This window comes from Podarcis raffonei, chromosome 4, assembly GCF_027172205.1.
Source record: "Podarcis raffonei isolate rPodRaf1 chromosome 4, rPodRaf1.pri, whole genome shotgun sequence".
NCBI lineage: Eukaryota > Metazoa > Chordata > Lepidosauria > Squamata > Lacertidae > Podarcis > Podarcis raffonei.
Window position 1 is genome coordinate 67829181 of NC_070605.1, and position 19318 is coordinate 67848498.

At 42.6% G+C, this 19318-nt stretch overlaps 1 protein-coding gene across 13 annotated transcripts in view; it reads right to left on the bottom strand.

Moving 5' to 3' along the window:
* Positions 1-19318, bottom strand: part of GLRA2 (glycine receptor alpha 2) — a 120443-nt gene that overhangs the window by 21028 nt on the left and 80097 nt on the right. For 9 of the 13 annotated variants that reach the window (XM_053387193.1, XM_053387197.1, XM_053387201.1 and 6 more), the window contains 2 exons: positions 4534-4683; positions 3604-3723 (listed from right to left, as the gene is read on the bottom strand). The exons of 1 other annotated variant lie outside the window; for it this stretch is intronic. In XM_053387193.1, coding sequence (XP_053243168.1) covers positions 3604-3723; positions 4534-4683 — 270 coding nt within the window. The remainder of the gene's footprint in view (positions 1-3603; positions 3724-4533; positions 4684-19318) is intronic. 3 more of the 13 variants (XM_053387194.1, XM_053387199.1, XM_053387198.1) reach the window with 1 other exon arrangement.

Genomic DNA, 19318 nt, shown 5'->3' on the forward strand with positions numbered 1-19318 from the left:
ATTTAGCGGAACCACCTGCAACATCGGGGCCCAGTATGGGCCACATGTTCTCCTGCAATGATTTTGCAAAGTTTTTTGCAGATAAAATCGCTCAGATTCGGGAAGAAGTAGGCTCCACCGTGGGAGCAGGGCCGGGGCGGGAGAGTGCTAGAGTTCTGTCTAGTCAAGTTGAGTGGGATCAATTCCAATCTGTTACCTCCAAGGATGTGGACAGGCTGCTTGGACGAGTGAAACCAACCACCTGTCTCCTGGATCCTTGCCCATCCTGGCTTATAAAAGCTAGCCGGGAAGGACTGGGCGATGGGCTTCGTGGGGTGGTGAATGCTTCCCTCCGTGAGGGAGCCTTCCCAGACTCGCTGAAAGAGGCGGTTATTAAACCGCTTCTTAAAAAACCATCTTTAGATGCGGCCACGATGGCCAACTATCGCCCAGTCTCAAATCTTCCATTCTTGGGCAAGGTGATTGAGCGGGCGGTTGCCAAACAACTCCAGGCACGCCTGGAAGAAGCGGACCATTTGGATCCCTTCCAGTCGGGATTCAGGCCTCATCATGGGACTGAAACTGCCTTGGTCGCACTGGTTGATGATCTCCGGCGGGCTAGGGACAAAGGTGAGAGCTGTTTCCTAGTTCTGCTGGATCTCTCAGCGGCGTTTGATACCATCAACCATAACATCCTTCTGGACCGTCTTGAGGGGCTGGGAGCTGGGGGCACTGTCATACAGTGGTTCCGCTCCTTCCTCCTGGGCCGTGTTCAGAAAGTGGTGGTGGGGGATGAGTGTTCAGACCCCTGGGCTCTCACTTGTGGGGTGCCTCAGGGTTCTGTCCTCTCCCCCATGCTTTTCAACATTTACATGCAGCCGCTGGGAGAGATCATCAGGAGGTTTGGGCTGGGTGTTCATCAGTATGCGGATGATACCCAGCTCTACCTCTCTTTTAAATCAGAACCAGTGAGGGCGGTGAAGGTCCTGTGTGAGTGTCTGGAGGCGGTTGGAGGATGGATGGCGGCTAACAGATTGAGGTTGAATCCTGACAAGACAGAAGTACTGTTTTTGGGGGACAGGAGGCGGGCAGGTGTGGAGGATTCCCTGGTCCTGAATGGGGTAACTGTGCCCCTGAAGGACCAGGTGCGCAGCCTGGGAGTCATTTTGGACTCACAGCTGTCCATGGAGGCACAGGTCAAATCTGTGTCCAGGGCAGCTGTTTACCAGCTCCATCTGGTACGTAGGCTGAGACCCTATCTGCCTGCGGACTGTCTCGGCAGAGTGGTGCATGCTCTGGTTATCTCCCGCTTGGACTACTGCAATGCACTCTACGTGGGGCTACCTTTGAAGGTGACCCGGAAACTACAACTAATCCAGAAAGCGGCAGCTAGACTGTTGACTGGGGGCGGCCGCCGAGACCATATAACACCGGTCTTGAAAGACCTACATTGGCTCCCAGTACGTTTCCGAGCACAATTCAAAGTGTTGGTGCTGACCTTTAAAGCCCTAAACGGCCTCGGTCCAGTATACCTGAAGGAGCGTCTCCACCCCCATCATTCTGCCTGGACGCTGAGGTCCAGTGCCGAGGGCCTTCTGGCGGTTCCCTCATTGCGAGAAGCAAAGCTACAGGGAACCAGGCAGAGGGCCTTCTCGGTAGTGGCGCCCGCCCTGTGGAACGCCCTTCCAGCAGATGTCAAAGTGATAAACAACTACCTGACATTCAGAAGACATCTTAAGGCAGCCCTGTTCAGGGAAGTTTTTAACGTGTTATATTTTACTGTATTTTTGGTTTCTATGGAAGCCGCCCAGAGTGGCTGGGGAGGCCCAGCCAGATGGGTGGGGTATAAATAATAATAATAAATTATTATTATTATTATTATTATTATTATTATTATTATTATTATTATTATTATTGGAACAGATTCTGTACATGGAAGGTTGCAATAGCGTTATAAATGTGAAATAGCACAACTAAGTGGAGACAGTGGGTAGAGGGTCCCCCCCCACACATATTGCATAACACGAGAATGCAAGCTAATCTGATGAAACTAATTGGCAGTACAAGAGAAAGTGCTTCTTTACAAAATGTCCAATTATTTTATGGGTATCACTGCCACAAGATGTGCCAATGATGGCTACGAGCATAGATAGCTTTCAAAGGGGATTACAGAAAGTCATGGAAGATCAGAGTATCAAAGGCTACTATTTAATAACTGGGCTTTTTGAAATTTCCTTGCTCAGGGGCTCCTTGTTCACTGAACACTGTGTGGCAGCGCTGTGGGAGGCGCTGTTGCCTTCAAACTCTACTTGTAAGATTCCTGGAGGTATCTGCTTGGCTACTCCAAAAAGTTGGGCCTTTGATCTGATTCAACAGAGCTCTTCTGTTTTGAGACTAGGCCATGCATTTGTCTAAAGCTGCTCAGCAACTATCAGCAACATTTTAAATACGATGTCCTAAACGTGCAGGTAGGGTTGTTTCTGTTCTGTTCACACAACTGGGTTCTGAAAATGCATTTTGACGAGAGGTAGGATACTTGTCACAATAGCATTCTTCACAGGTGACCCCGTTTTCTTGTTTGCCAAACGAAACACGACACTAATTGCAGTGAGCATGTCTGAGTTGTCCAGTGTAATTAGCAGCCATGGCAAGGAGAGGAGCAAGCAGCATCATGGCATACCCTCCAATGAAACTAGGGACATCCCAGTCCATAATGATAATTTTATTATTTACACCTCTCACAGCTTACTAGGCTGCCCCAGCCACTCTGGGCAGCTTCCAACATATAAAAACATAATAAAACAATAAGCATTAAAAAAAATCCTTCCCTATACAGGATCAGACAGCTTGTGGGTTGGATAACTCCATGCCCTCCAACATTTATCCAATGAAAATAGGGATGTCCTAAGGAAAAAAGGGACATTCTGGAATCAAATCAGAAACCGGGACAGCTTCTCTAAATAGAAACAGCTTCTGGAGAATAGGGACACTTTGGAGGGTCTGTCATAGCACACGGCAGGATAACGTGCCTCCCCATACCATGATCCTGATGAAAATTGCCCTACCCACAGCTGGTATTGTCCCTAAGAGGAAAGCCTCCATTGGCATAGATGGAGGCTTTGCTTCCGGGGAATAATAGCAGGTGATGGGGCTTAATAAGGTCACAGGATGAGGGGAAGAGTCAAATCCCCTTCCCTTGTCTGGGCCCAGTCCTGTCCGTTCTACTACTACTGAGGTTTCTGTTTACACTGAAATAACGAGACACACATGTTGCACTCATGGCATCAGTGCCACATGCAGATTGGCTCTGAGTCACAACTTCAAAGTTCAGCAGTATAAGTGCATTGTAAATAATAGCAGAAGTAAGCTTACCCATGTATGTGCTAATCCATGGTGAAAGAAGCAGCAGGACTGCCATGAAAGATGTAATGGGAAAGCAGCAGAAACACAGAGTACAAGAAGTCGAAACATACCAAGATCTACATATGGTCAAAACTGTTCTGTTTGACATAAGAGTTCTACTACTTACGATGCCATAAATATTGGCAGTTGCCAATTTATGACATCATTTTCATACAACCTCTCTCTCTCTCTCTCTCTCTCTCTCTCTCTCTCTCTCTTTACCCTCAAACTTGGATTGCAGATCTGATTCATTATCCCGTGTGCTGGTGACTCTTTCATCCGCAAGCCATTCATACGCCGTACCGACTCGACGCTTTCATTCCCAATAGCCACAGTCTGTGCCTGTTCCCAGATTGGTCAGAACAGAGAGCAGCAGCAAGAATGGAAATGGTGCAATGATATATGAAACGAAACAAAGCAAAACAAAAAGAAAAGTAAGAATGGCACAGTTATTGAAGAGCATCCTGGTGAACAATGTAAAGCAATTGAGAAGGAGATCGATTGGAATTGGCTATGAAAGTCAAACTAAAGCAAATAGTAGCTGAAATAATGTGATTAGTATGGTGTATGTGTTGTTGTTGTTGTTGTTTGTTGAGAAAGATGGGTGGTAAATATCATATGGAGGTCAAGAGAAAATCAACTTTGAATGAGTAGCTATTGTCAGGACTCCAGGCGATAAATTACTTCTAAAATTCCAGTTCAACATAATAAAGGCACTTTAGCTACTACAATGCAAATACTGGTTGATGGATTGGCAGCTAAAGCAGAATCTAAAGACAACAATGCTAAAAAGAATGAAATGAAGACTGGTGCCTGGAAGACATTCAAATTAAAAGTGACATGAATATTCACAGCAAGCCTGAAATTTGCAAACTATCATGGGTTTGCCCTTTCAACATTGAATATTTCTTTACAGAAAGGCATACTTGGACTTGTTTTGCAAATATGAAAAACCTTTTGTTTTCAGTTCAGGCACTGATAGAAACACAATGAACTCTTGTTTTATATTCTCAGCTCCTTTCACTGACTAAAATTTTGAGGAGATAAAGAAATATATTTTGTGTCTTGCGTGCTAAAGGGAGGAAATCAGAAGAGTGTAAACAATTATTTTTTTGGGGAAACCATGATTATATGGAGGATAGAGTCTTGTACCTTGTTTTGCCTTCTCTGCCTTCTCCGAAGCCTGAGAAATTCCTTATGTTGCCTTGACACAAAATTCACTGCTGCGTATTCGAGCAAGGCAGCAAACACAAAGAGAAGACACACAGCCATCCAGATGTCAATAGCTTTTACATAAGAAACCTACAAGACAAAGGAAACGGGAAATAAAAATCATGGCATCTTGTAATGAGGAATGACAGATCTGCATGAGATGAAGACAGAAAACATCTACAGAGAATGTGGGCTTGCACAGAGAGCCTTTGTCTTCTGTGTTTACTAAGCACTGCAAACTGTCACATAATCTAGAACTGCACTGAATGTTCTCTAATTTTGCTATTATTCCCTTTGAAAAGTACTACATTTGATCCAGTCAAACAGATGGCCAGAATACATACACACACGGCTGTATTAAGCATATGCAGTGCCGGGGTGCAAAGATCCGCCTGGTGCCCCCCCCAGGTTGCCCAGTCCCAGGAGTGCAGGAGAATGGAGTCTCGCTGGCTCAGTCGCCCCAAACTTGTGGTGCAGAGCCGCCTGCAGCAGAAGAGCCCACCGTGGCACTCCAAATGATGGGTGGGCTCTTCCCCAGACTCAACTCTTGGACCCCAGACTGTTGGCCTGGCGCCCCTGAGAGCCCAGTGCCCGGGTGCCCCACACCCCTAGCCCCTATGGGTAAGACGGCCCTGCATACACATCCCCAACATTCACACTGTTTTGTTACTGTATGGTGACCCCTTTGATCTGTTCTCCTCAGTGCCATTTTCTTTAGTCTCCTCAAGTGTGATTGGCTGCGATGACCCACAGGGTGTTCATGACATCATTACTTCAGACGTAACATCATGACATCATTATCAAAATCACTTTGGCCGCCACAGCCACTCAGATTCAAGGGCAGTGTGGCTGAGGACTATGAGGGGAAATATGATGAAGAGAAACAGTGCTGAGAAGAATAGCAAAGATTGGACAGGTGTGTGTTTACAATTTTTGCAGGAAATCCACTGAAATTAGAAAGCACTTTTCAATATTCTTGAGGAACATGAAAACAAGTGAGTCCTGACAGAAACGCCAAAAGAAACTCCCCAAATGAAGGAGTTTGTGTTTTATATATTCAGAAATATCACCACCTTTGCAGCAGACTGAAGTTGAGAACTTTATTGTCTGTCCACCACTACATTCGGCATAGTATCTAGAATAACTCTACAGCCACAATGCTGTGCACACTAACTAGGGAACAGTGGTAGCTAGTGAGGTAGGGTTGAGCAGGTTACCTCTCATAACCCTCAGTCCTACATCACCAGCTGCTACTGCTGGAGAGTAAGTAGTAAGTCCTAATGAAGGCAGTGAGCCTTATTTTCATATCAACACGCAGTAAGACATGTGTATAAGTGGAGTCAGGAGGTTTAAAGGCAGCAACGGACACTGTCAGTATATGATAAGACTTTCACAAAGAAATGGCAGCAGAACACAAACAGACAAGGGGGAGGGACCAACAGCACCCAGAAGGGTTTCACCTCCTCCATTAGGGTTTGGGAAAAAGGACCATCAGGACCTGAGGGCAGAAATAGCAAGAAATGGGCTGCCCTTCATCTTGGTTTCGGAACACATTCATAATAAGCAGCAACAACCTCCTGAGTTTCATCCCACTCCTCTCCCTCTGTTTTTTCATTCATTCAGCACCATCTCAAACAAGTTACTGCCTAATTGTAAGTGAGCAAAATGTTACGAAGCCACTCCAGTTTTAAACGCATGATGTGATTTGGTCTCCAGTGCAGCTGTACTTGGCATTTGTTGTGAGCTCTTCTAAATATATATTTGCAACGCCTTCATAGCATATCTTCCTATTCCCTGCTCCCCTGCCCTCCATCCATAAAACCACCCACTTTATAAGGAATGTATGAACACCTGGAAGTTGTTCTGAGTCACCTTATTGTTGGATGTGAAGCCTCAAGGATCTGCATTTCTGACACTGAGGGCAGGAGGGCACTTAGCCATCCTGTCACTTAATACTTCCAGATGCTGCACTAGCTGGATTATTTTGACGCTGTAATATTTTGTGCTGTGCTGAATTTTGCCCTCACAGTTCTAGAGAATCATTGCTCATAAGGAAAAGGCTGCCCTCCTGGTCTCTTTCTCAGGATTCTAGAGAACTTATTTTATAATTTTGTTTGAGCATTTTTAAAAATGTTCCTTAATTATGAGGGAGGTGAGGGGTGTTTAGGATTGAGTGAGTGCCCCCTTTCATTGTACAACCATCTCTGGGTCTTCTGCAACCTTCACTTTCTGGGAGCCCCGCAATATGCTTGGCTGGGCTTTCCTATTAGAGTGGGCACTCCAGAAGGCTGCAGAGTGTAGGCCACCAGAGAGGTTATTTGTAGAATAAAAGAAAGGACAAACATCCCTTGGACATCTTGAAAGAAAATAGTCACCCTCTTTTCTGCCTTGGTCAGACCACACGTGGAGTACTGTGTCCAGTTTAAGAAGGATATTGACAAACTAGAACATGGACAGAGGAGGGCAACCAAGGGTCTGGAAACCAAGTCTTATGATGAATAGTTGAGGAAGTTGCTTATGTTTACCATGGAGAAGAAGAGACTGAGGGGAGATACGATAGCCATCTTCAAATAGCTAAAGGGCTGCCACATGGAGGATGGAGCAAGCTTGGTTTCTCCTGCTCTGAAGGTTAAAACCCAAACCAATAGATTCAAGTAACAAGAATAAAGATCCCAACTAAACATCAGAAAGAACTTTGTGACAGTAAGAGCTGTTTGAGAATGGAACAGACTCCCACAAGAGGTAGTGGACTCTCTTTCCTTGGAGGTTTTTAAGCAGAGACTAGATGCCCACCTGTCATGTATGATATAGTTGAAATTCCTGCATTGCAAGGGGTTGGACTAGATGACTCTCAGGATCCCTTCCAACTCTACAATTCTATGTTTCTATGATTCTATACCCCCATGTGCCCATTTCTTCTATCCAAATCAGTTCCCCAGAGTGATATTCTGCCCCAAGGCAGAATCACATAGATTTATGTGGAAAGAAAATATAGCATTATTCTCAGTGCATTGCAATAAATAAAAAACAGAATCATAGGTATAAAATCCTGCATCCATAGCAACAATCGGCAAACCTCCCACGAGTGTCAGCAAGATATATATTGTCTGCTTTATCTGTTATGGAGTGTAATTCTCAATATTGACCATTAGCTTCTAAGGGAACAAAGCTAGATCTTTTGGCCCGTGTTTGTTAGTGGCTCACTAGCTTGTCACACAACACTTTGTGGGCCAAACTAGATGCCATTAATAATTATATGAATTCTTATTTTAGAGTAAACAACATGTAGGCACAGGGGTGCCTGATCCAGATCAAGGGGAGGCAAAGAGTGCTTAATCCTTTGCTCTCTGATGAAGTCCAGTTCCTAATTGCACTTCTCCCATGCTGGCTCTTTGCACTGTATGGAAGCATTGCAATTCTACTCAGGCACACAGGGCCAGGATAAGAAAGAGTCAGCATGATACTGTCAGTACTCTATGAATACCATGAAGTGCTCAGTAATAAAGCCACAGGAAATAGGAGTCCATATTAGACTGCCTGAGGACTTCCTGTACTGAGAAGGAACAAGGAAAGGTGCTTTACTTTTCTCTACCCTTATGCTGACTTAAACTACATGGAGAGATGGATCTTGCCACACTGACCAAAAGAAGTGGACTAGATCTGGTTTAATTGACTAAATTAGGGAATCCCAAAGGTTTCTAGATTAACTGTTAACTTTAACTGTAGTCCACATAAAACCATGCAATGAGAGGTCACTGGATGATTCATTATTGTGGAATAGCCATGCTTTGCTCGCTCATTGTTCCTGGCACATCTGTATGAACAAAATGTCCCCCTTCTCATCTTTCACCTCAGCTTCCCCCCACCCCACCCCCAGAGCTCAGAAAATCTGGCATTGGCTGCATGCACACTATATATTTAAACACATGGCTGCCCCCCAGCACCCATTAAAAAGTACAGTTCCCATGATTCTTTGGAGGATATCCATGTGCTTTGAATGTGCTTTAAAAGTATGGTGTGTACATAGCCTTTGTTATCCCAATGGAATAACACTTTCCCCAGGTATAGATAGTCTAAAGCAGGGGTCAGCAAACTTTTTCAGCAGGGGGCCAGTCCAGTGTCCCGCAGACCTTGTGGGGGGCCGGACTATATATTTTTTTTTGGGGGGGGAGAATGAATTCCTATGCCCCACAAATAACCCAGAGATGCATTTTAAATGAAAGCACACATTCTACTCATGTAAAAACACCAGGCAGGCCCCACAATTAACCCAGAGATGCATTTTAAATAAAAGGGCACATTCTACTCATGTAAAAACACGCCTTAGTTTGCCTACCCATGGTCTAAAGCATAGCTTTTCTTGCAGGCTATGGAAGATATAGATTTCTCTAGCCATTTTCTCCTCCGTCATTTGTCACTCTTCTCTAGGAATCTAGGCTCTCACTTTTAGAGAAAGGATTGGATAATGTGACAAACAAATTAATTTAAAAAAAATCCATAGTTTGCCATGCAGTCAAATGATCATTAATCAATTCAAAGCCATTTTTTCTTAACCCAAACCGAATATTTCATGCGGATGCTGAATTATTTTGTTTTTGATGACCATGAGTGATATACGTCAGGAAATGTGCTTGCAGTTGCTCTTGATCAAAGATACCTGGAACATTTTTACCTGCCCTGACATCTGCAAAATATTAAATCACTCAAATGTATTAAATGGCAAAAATAATATATGATCTATTTTTGCCTTCTGCCTTTTCTAAAAAAAAAGCTTTTGTGTAACATGTCCACCCCCCCCCCGAACAATGGAATGTCCCCATTCCATCTCCAATGTCATCAAGGTCTCTTCTACCTTGGAAAGAGGCCAGACTTGTTACCTTGAGTCTGCCGGTGGCGAAGGACTGAAAAGTGCTCTTATTTGCTCAAGTGTAATTTGTGAAGAAAACTGCAATTTGGGCTATATAAAACTCTTTCGGAGGGGGGAAGAAATTATTCACAGAGACGGTCTTTAGCGTACTAGACTACGGGGGTACTGCATGCTGACCAAACATAGTTGTAAAATAATGAAATAAATTGAATTCAGGGTTGCTTATTGCTAGGATTACTATTATTATTTTGGTTAAAGCACCTTGTCATCATATCAGGTATGATCCGCATAAAAAGAAAAGAGTCAAGGAATTTGTAGCATAGAAGTGAAGCCAACACTCAACAGTGCCACAATCCATAGTCATACATTTCGCCTAATACAAACACACATACGGATCCCTTCGAACCACCACTTTATATCTTGTTTCATAAATCTGTCTCATTTTATGCATGGGGAGTAACAAGCATGCAAGGGCTATTCAGTGAAGTTTTTAATGTTTAATGTTTTATTATGTTTTTATATATGCTGGAAGCCATCCAGAGTGGCTGGGGAAACTCAGTCAGATGGGCAGGGTACAAATAATAAAATTATTAGGTAAAGGTAAAGGGACCCCTGACCATTAGGTCCAGTCATGTCCAACTCTGGGGTTGCGGCGCTCATCTCGCTTTATTGGCCTAGGGAGCCAGCGTACAGCTTCCGGGTCATGTGGCCAGCATGCCTAAGCTGCTTCTGGAGAACCAGAGCAGCGCACGGAAACGCCGTTTACCTTCCCGCCGGAGCGGTACCTATTTATCTACTTGCACTTTGATGTGCTTTCGAGCTGCTAGGTTGGTAGGAGCAAGGACCGAGCAACAGGAGCTCACCCCGTCACGGGGATTCGAACCGCTGACCTTCTGATCGGCAAGTCCTAGGCTCTGTGGTTTAACCCACAGTGCCACCCACGTCCCTATAAAATTATTATTGTTGTTGTTATTAAAAATGTACCCCAATATTTGCACTCAGAAGATACTAAAGAGCAGGCTTCCTCAAACTCGGCCCTCCAGATGTTTTGAGACTACAATTCCCATCATCCCTGACCACTGGTCCTGCTAGCTAGGGATCATGGGAGTTGTAGGCCAAAAACATCTGGAGGGCCGTGTTTGAAGAAGCCTGCTAAAGAGCTTCCACATTCACTTCAGTGAAGGAAACAGGACTTGAGGTGGGGTTTGCACATAATTCTTCTAGCTCTAATCATGGTTTGAGGAAGAAAGACCATCTTTTTCCTTTTCAGAATGAGGCTATTTCAGCTACCCAAACCTAGAATGACAAGGACCTTTTCAAGCTGGATGAGAAAAGGCTTGATCGGTAGTGATCATAATAAGAGGAGATACCTCATTTGCTCACATTCCATCATTTAATCTGATGTTGTTTTCAGTGTCAGCAAGGCAATTGTCACTAACCAATGGACTTAATTTATTCATTGCTAATATGGAGAGACTATCAGTCATAAGAAATAAACAAATATACTTCCTTTCATAATTATGCCTTGAAGAAAGTAATAGAAATCTGTGTGCTTTGAAAGAAGCTTCAAATGATAGAAAAGAATTCAGGAGGAGGTTTTTTAAATAATTTTTTGGCTAATCATCAACAGCAAAGATCAAGAGTATTTTTTTTTAAGCCAATAGCTTCAGGCTTACTTTTTCTAATTTTAGGTTCTTCTTATTTGGTTCAGTGAACTGGATCACTTTTAATGGTTCACTTAGTTGTGACTGCTATAGAAACTACAGTGTGGAAAATGTATTTTCTTAATGTACTGCAGTCACCTGCATAGTTGGAGTCATTCTGAACTTCACCAGTGCTTTCAAAGGCAAAAGCAATACGGAGCTGTTTGTGTGTGTACACACAGTTGTGTGCATGCACACACCCACACGTAGAACACTTAACTGGACAATTCAAACATTTACATTTCCAGCTGCTAAATACTGCATGTCTTTGTTCATTTTGCTTATGTTTTCCAATGCTGAATAAAATAAACTATACCTTTAATTTTGCAACAAAGCTACTCACATTACCATTTTAAACAAAATGTTGAAATCAATTAAATCAAAAGTGCTCTCCACTTAATATCAAAGCTATCAAATGTTAAATGAATTAGGTAGCTTACACTTTTGACTATTATAGGGCTTTTTATTATATAATTTTAATTATGTTTTCTGTTTTACAATTTAAAATACTCATTTTACATCCTTAAGATATCAGTGACTTCCTTTCTTCTCTTTCCATGGTTCATTTTACATATCATAAATCCCTGCATATTTTACAAAAACTATACCAATCAGTATTCCATTATTGCATCCATCAAACCTTATTTACATTGTTGAATTTATCTTAATACTGCCAGCATTTTCAGATTTACACAATTATTTCCCATATAGTCCATAAACATTTCCCAATCTTCTTTAAACGTATGTTCTTCTTGTTCTCTTATTCGATATCTTAAGTCTGCAAGTTTACATATTCTGTCAACTTAAGTTGCCATTCTTCTTTGGTTCAGTTGACTATTACAGGGGGGTTTTTTGCACACGGGCCACCATCAGCTTTTTTGGAATTCTTTTGGACTTGTTCATCTAGCTCAGCTGTTTCCAACCTTCTTCCCTCCAGATGATTTGAACTACAACTCACATCAGCTCCAGCCACTGCATACAAAATGTGTTTATTGGGCAAAATTCACATTGAAATGCTAGTGAATTTTCACGAGCATTAAAAAGAAAGAAAGAAAAAAAGAATGCCCCATTGTTGCAGAAATCTGAAGAGCTAAGGGCTCATCCAGACTACCTTTTGCAGTGTGCTTTCCAGGCACAAGTCAGTGCTTTAAAGCTTCATGCCTAAGCATTATTTTTGTTTGTTTGTTTTTTGGCCCAGTGCATTTTACCACTGAATCCACGAAAACAGCAAATGCCGTTTGAATTGATGGAGTGGAAAAACATGAATTTTCCCATGGAAGGTGCCGGAACAAACGCACACACCTGCTCAGAAACAGAGCTGAAAAGCCATACAAAAGAAAGTTGGAATGAACCCCAGATTTAAGATTGGGAACTGGAGAGAACCTTCCATCCCTTTGCTAGCATGATACAGCCTTTTAATCCACTGTAAATGCGCAAATATAAAGTTCTAGTTTACCCTTGAATCCTTCCTGCAAACAGTGACAGTTTGGAGGCACTGCAAGTCAAACAGTGAAAGATATTTGGATGGCATGTTTTGTGTACAGGTACCAAAGGCTCTTCCAGATGAGCTGCTTATACAGTATTTGCATTGATTTGCTTGCACAAAGCTTACATTGTGGTTTGACTATTGAGCATTTGTTCTGATTTGTTAATGGGATGGTTATACAACAATGAGCATTCAACCTGATTTGCTCGTGAGGTATTTATACATCATCCTGTTAACCATTTGTTCATTCCACACTTCTCAGTTCTTTCCCACGTCGATTTCCTAACCACAAAAAGTCCATTCAAAATGTGGATTTGTTGCACTAGGGTGATAGAGTGCTTTGATTCGCTTTAATTGTGCAGCCCTAAATTTCCTGGCACGTGCTCGAATCTCTTCTGCAGAATACTTTCTGCAGCTACTCCGTGTCTCTGCAAGACCTATGTGATGTTCTTGAACATCTGCAGAGCAAGTCTGCCAAAGGTGAGTGAAACAGTCCAAGTCTCACAGTGAAATGTATTTCGGTTTGTGCACAGCTACCAAAGCAGGATAAAGAGTTCTCAATCCTTTGTCTCCTTTAAATATCCCTTTCACTGAAGCATATGAACAATGTTGTGAAAATACACCTCTCACCTCCCACAATTCCTTCTTGGACTCCTGGTATTTATTTATTTTTTAAACAGTTGGGTTTGTAAATGCAGGTGTACAGGGACTTGTTTTTAAGCCAGCCCAGTTTTATTAGATTCCCTTTCATGTTGCACCTTGTGAAAATAAGTGCGTGCACTTATCTCCCTATGATGGATTTCTCTCGGTTGCTTGCTGTCAAGAAAACTTGTTAGTTACAGTGCACCCATCAAGCTTTATTTATGGCTTGGCTTTGAAAGATGACCACATCAGGTGCCTGCCCAGCTCCTTTATGAAATGTTAAGACAACAGAAATAGTGTATGCTCCTCTAATACAATATTCTCCTGCTTTCCTGCAATCCCCTAGAGAACTTAATACACAACCCTGGGAGTTGCAACTTTTCTGACTGACCGTCCCTTTACTTGGAATAAAGTGGTTTATTGATTGTGCTATCTGGTTGGCTGCAACATCTCAAAGTAGGGATGTACCACAATTTGAACCCATTTCACCATCATGGGATGACCCAGACCACTTGCTGCTTACCAGATGATAGACTTTAACTCGGTCCAGTCACATGACAAGTTAATAATTCTTTTCTCCTTTGGCCTTTGGAGTGCTTCATCTTTTTATAGAATGTATTTTTTTATATAGAATAAAGCTGGAGAATGTGTGTATACATATATGTATACATGTGCATGCGTGCGTGCACACACACACATTTTCACAAGTGTTTGTTTTGCTAATGATTACAAAAGAACAGGGGGGGGGGAGGGGACAGAAAAAGCAGCTCCACTTGAACAAAATCCTAAAATGTTGTAATGTCTGTGTGGAAAATCATGAGGCCCAATAAAAGTTTTATGTGCCTATATGAAGCAGAATGCTGCTCTAGATTTATAACATATGGTACCCAGTGTTATGATTATGGTTCTGTTATATGGATTGTGGCCATGCCTGCACAGTGAGATTTTTGTTTGACAAGCTTCCGCAGGAGGTGAGGATGGGCAGTTCAAACAGTAACTGTGAGGATGGATGGTCACTTTTTATTAAGCCCACAGAGAACAATGAACCTGTCATACAAACCATTCCTCATAACTGCAGCCTGGCATGCCTCTGCAGGCTTGTTTAAAGTGAACTGAGCAATCAAACACCAAGATGCAATCACTGTGAAGAATTATCTGGGCTTTGGTCCCTGAGATCTGCCCCTCCTGGGCTTGGTAGTTACTTTCTCTCAATGACAGGAAGGCATGGCTTTGATGAACTGAAGTGGCTGCATGGGGAGTGATGGAGCACATAGAACTCTGAGTTTAAATATGCCGATGCAATGGCCAAATCTGAGGCTTTGCAGTCTGCTAAAACTCAGTTTTGTGTGCACCACCACATCTGATGCAACTACTTTGTTCATGCTAGCAACAAATGACCACCATGCTCAAGAGGGACTTTAGTAAAAGAGTGGCTAGCCATGCACACAACAGCTGTGTAACAGCCTGAATGTTAGCTTTCAGGGTTCCAAAAGCTGTCCTTCACTCTTGCAATTGGAAATTGGTTTGCTAACAGTGTCACCACCTTGTTTTGAGTAGAACTCACTGAATGCAGACTCTGTGCATGTTGAATGGAATGGAATGAGAGTTGTGGGGCATCATCACTTAACTGACCTTCTGGCAGATGGGTTACTGCTCCTTACTGGGAGGTAGAGCTGGAAGGGCAAGGCAGCAGGAAGGTCAGTGCTGTGAAAAACAGCAGGAGCACCATTGGTGCTCTTGCTGGTGTGTTTGCACAGCGCCAACCAGCTGCCAGCTGTAACTCGGTTGCCATAGGTCAGGTGAGCACCACCACTCTGCCACCTGCTACTGTGGATAAACTGTAACTCATTTGGAAATTATATAAAAGTTGTGCTAATTCCAAATTAGCAGCACAGACCATTACTAGATGGCAAATGCCTTCATATCCTAGCTAGTTCAACTATTGGCTGTGAAACATTGCCTCCAGCTATTACTATCTTGTTTCTCTTTTCTTGTTCCAAAAAAGTCAAAGTGCTACCATGGGACTGAAGGAAGCTAATGTTAAAAGAGATGAATCTCAGCATAAACTTGCAATTTAGAAACATGGGTTGGCAGAATGAGAAAATAAGGGCAAATATACTTGATGATTGGCAGAAAGTGACATGCAATGAATTCTCCACCTCTTAAATTGGTCTGATTTTGCTATGAGAATAGCAAGTTCAAATGCAGCAGTTCTTTTGGTCAAACGCATCTAATGTTCCCTCTCAGAATGCAGATTTAAAGTGAATGGGTGTCATATAGGCAGAGATATCATATATGACAGGCATTCACAATACACATACAAATATCATTGAAGAAAAACTGTGATACTGAATTTGCTTGGTCTTGGGCAGCAACACATTCCCCTCTTCCTTCGCTGTTGTACAACTTATTGCTAGGATGAGTTTGCAATAAAAATTCCACCGAAGCCTTAGAAATCTAGGGTTTATCTTGTAAATCAATACATGGTTTTGGATATCTTATCTACCACACCCTCAAATTTGTGAAACATTCAGATCAGTAGCTTACAGACTCTATGTACATTATGTATTCACGGGACACCCCACCTCCTTAAGATCTGAGAGTCTCTCTCCCATTGTCAAGAAGGAGACGTACCAAAGAAAACTAAGGAAAATACACACACAAAAACCCCTGGAAAGTTGTTTGTCTCTAATAATAATAATAATAATAATAATAATAATAATAATTTATTATTTATACCCCGCCCGTCTGGCTGAGTTTCCCCAGCCACTTTGGGCGGCTTCCAATCAAGTGTTAAAAACAATACAGCATTAAATATTAAAATCTTCCCTAAGCAGGGCTGCCTTCAGATGTCTTTTAAAGATAAGATAGCTACTTATTTCCTTCACATCTGAAGGGAGGGCGTTCCACAGGGTGGGCGCCACTACCGAGAAGGCCCTTTGTCTGGTTCCCTGTAACCTCACTTCTTGCAATGAGGGAACTGCCAGAAGGCCCTTGGCGTTGGATCTCAGTGTCCGGGCTGAACTTTGGGGGTGGAGACGCTCCTTCAGGTATTCAGGACCGAGGCCATTTAGGGCTTTAAAGGTCAGCACCAACACTTTGAATTGTGCTTGGAAACGTACTGGGAGCCAATGCAGATCTCTCAGGACCGGTGTTATGTGGTCCCGCCGGCCACTCCCAGTCACCAGTCTAGCTGCTGCATTCTGGATTAATTGCAGTTTCCGGGTCACCTTCAAAGGTAGCCCCACGTAGAGCACGTTGCAGTAGTCCAAGCGGGAGATAACTAGAGCATGCACCACTCTGGCAAGACAGTCTCTTCTCTATACATCTAGACACCTCTTAAGATGTCACAATCAAATTTCATGTTCCTGAGATCAATGAGATTTATTTATTTATTTATTTATTGTATTTGTTTGGATATAGTTGGGTGCCAATTGGAATTCCAGAAAGCTTGAGCAGAAATACAGGAAGCCTGGTTTCTAACTGGTGCTCATTGATAGGGAGACAGTAGGGGTGAAGCATGGGGAGCTCAGCCCTGTGCATCATGGCAAAGCCAATCTCTTTTTTTTTTATAATATTTTTTATTAAACAATTTTTATATTAACACAAACAAAACATACAAAAACAAACAACAAACAATAACAGAACAAAAAACAAGTACCATTTCATGTCCTAATTTCTTAAACCTTACTTCCTCGACTTCCTCTTGCTTCCCGTTTCTGTATTCCAAGTTCTTACAATTATTCAGCGAATCTTCCCTTATTTTACTATAAATTTATGTTAATCATCCTTATTCTCTTTGTCTTAACCAATACTAATAGTAACCATTTATTTTAATCCAACATCATTTTAACTGTCATTAATTTTGTAATATTTCTTTAAATAGTCCTTGAACTTTTTCCATTCTTCTTCCGCCGCTTCTCTTCCCTGGTTTCGGATTCTGCTCGTCATTTCTGCCAAACCAATCTCATGCTCTTGCTGCTCCACACAGTTCTGAGTTCCCTTCCCCTCACCCCTCTCCTCTTGGGAAACACCAGCAGCCCACTGTGGTGGGAAGCTGGAGAGCAAGGGGACCTCAGCAGGGCTGTGTCAAGGACCACTTCTGGGTGACAGACTCAGACCCACCCTGTCAACTCTGGCAAGTCAAAGGAAGAAAGGAGGATGGAAAGGGAATACCTGGGAAACAGGAGAAGCATCAGCATTTGTTTCAAAGGCTTCTGCTTAGCAGTGGGCCCCCAGCTGGTGCCTGACTATGCTGCCTGTTGATGCTGGTCATGCATCTCAACACTGCATAGCTTTGAAACTTGGCCAAGATTAAGTTTAAACAAAGCCTTGAAGCCCATGAGCAGCTACGTGCAAACACCTGACCCTCCTATTGCCTTAGCAACTGCATGCATATCTAAAGCATTTTCTGCACACTTCAGAAATACCTTCTTTTGGAAACTTGAGTCATCCAAAAGACGTTTGTACTCAAAATAAGCTAGCCTCATATTTGCTGGATTCTAAAAAGGCAAAGTATAATGCAGCAGTGTTTTGTGAAGAAATTTTGAGGTGATTTGGAAGAAACCTAACAACTTCTCTGTTTCTGCTTCCACTTGTAGGTAGAAACTGTTAGCTCACTGAATACAACAGAAGAATTTAATGACTTGCATATACTGCCTTCTATTGCTTTCAGTAAATGTTAACAATATGTGCCCTTATCTGCAATGATTGGGAAGACTAAATAAAGATTGGGGAACCTCAGGCTCAAGACCTGAGTGTGCTCATCCAGAACTCTCTGTCCAGCCATCAGATATTTCCTCAGGCCTCAAGTGAGTAAACTCTGGCCCACCTGGCTCTTTGTGTGTGTGTGGAAACATTTGGTTTTTGTTTGGCTGGGATGTCTTACAGAGGTATAGTTTTCCCTCTCACTCTGTCCATCATTGGCTTGCAGCTCTCAGCAGGCTGCCCTTTTGGGATTGTGGCTCTCAGGGTGAAAAAGCAGGGGTGGTGGTGGTTTCCAGCTGGAACTCAGCTGAACTCAGTTTCAGCACCTCTCAGGTGGGCGTCATTGCCATTCTAAAAGAACAAGGGAGGTATTCATGGTGATTTATGGTCCCCCCTTTTTCTAGAAACCCTGATCAAAGGGGTCTCTTGAGCATCTTGAGGTGCTTCTAAGCATACAGGGAGAGCATGCAATTTCTGCTTCTGTCTGCAGGATAAATGCAGCTCTAGAAGATTCCTGACTTTTAGGATCATATTTTATATATACCGGATGCTGTACTGTGAGGTGAGATGACAGGGCTGCTGTGATCCAGTCATGTGGAATTTCCTGGAACTATCTCATAGAATAACATCTTATATCCTCTGAAAAACCTCTGTTTTTCTTTCAATATCCAAACAAGAACAACATTCAAAAGAAAACAACAGCAACAACATCATGAACTGTAAGACATGCAGTCTGGTCCTGCAGTTACTGATATGACACTCAATATATTCATGAATATATTTACGTCTTACTTTGTATGTTTCGTTCCTTTGTTGTCAACCATTGTTGTTTTGTGTTTGTGTATACAGCCCCCCCCCAATGTATTAAAATACTGTGGAAACAAGGTTTTAAAACCATTTACTTTAGGGCTCTGATAAACCATGAGCCTGTGATGTATTCATATTTGCTTTCCAATTATGTAAGATATCAATATTTGGGCAAGATATTTAATGGCTGCCATTTACTCTTCACTCCTGGCACTTTAGTAAGTCATCAAAGGGAAGCTGTGATTCTCAAATCACTCTGTTTGACACTGAGGTTGCCAAAGATGTCACATACTTTAAAGACATTTGGATGGGAAAGAGAAAGAACAAGGGCATCTTTCCTTCCTCCTGAAATTGTGGGAGCTGTACCATGCTAATTGTTTTATTGCTAAATGTTCTCTCTCTCTGTGTCTCTCTCTCTCTCTGTGTGTGGGGGGGGCCTCTGGAGATGGGAAAAGGTGAAGGATTTCATTTCCCCCCTTTTCCTCCCACCTGAAATCTCCCCACAGAGTTCAG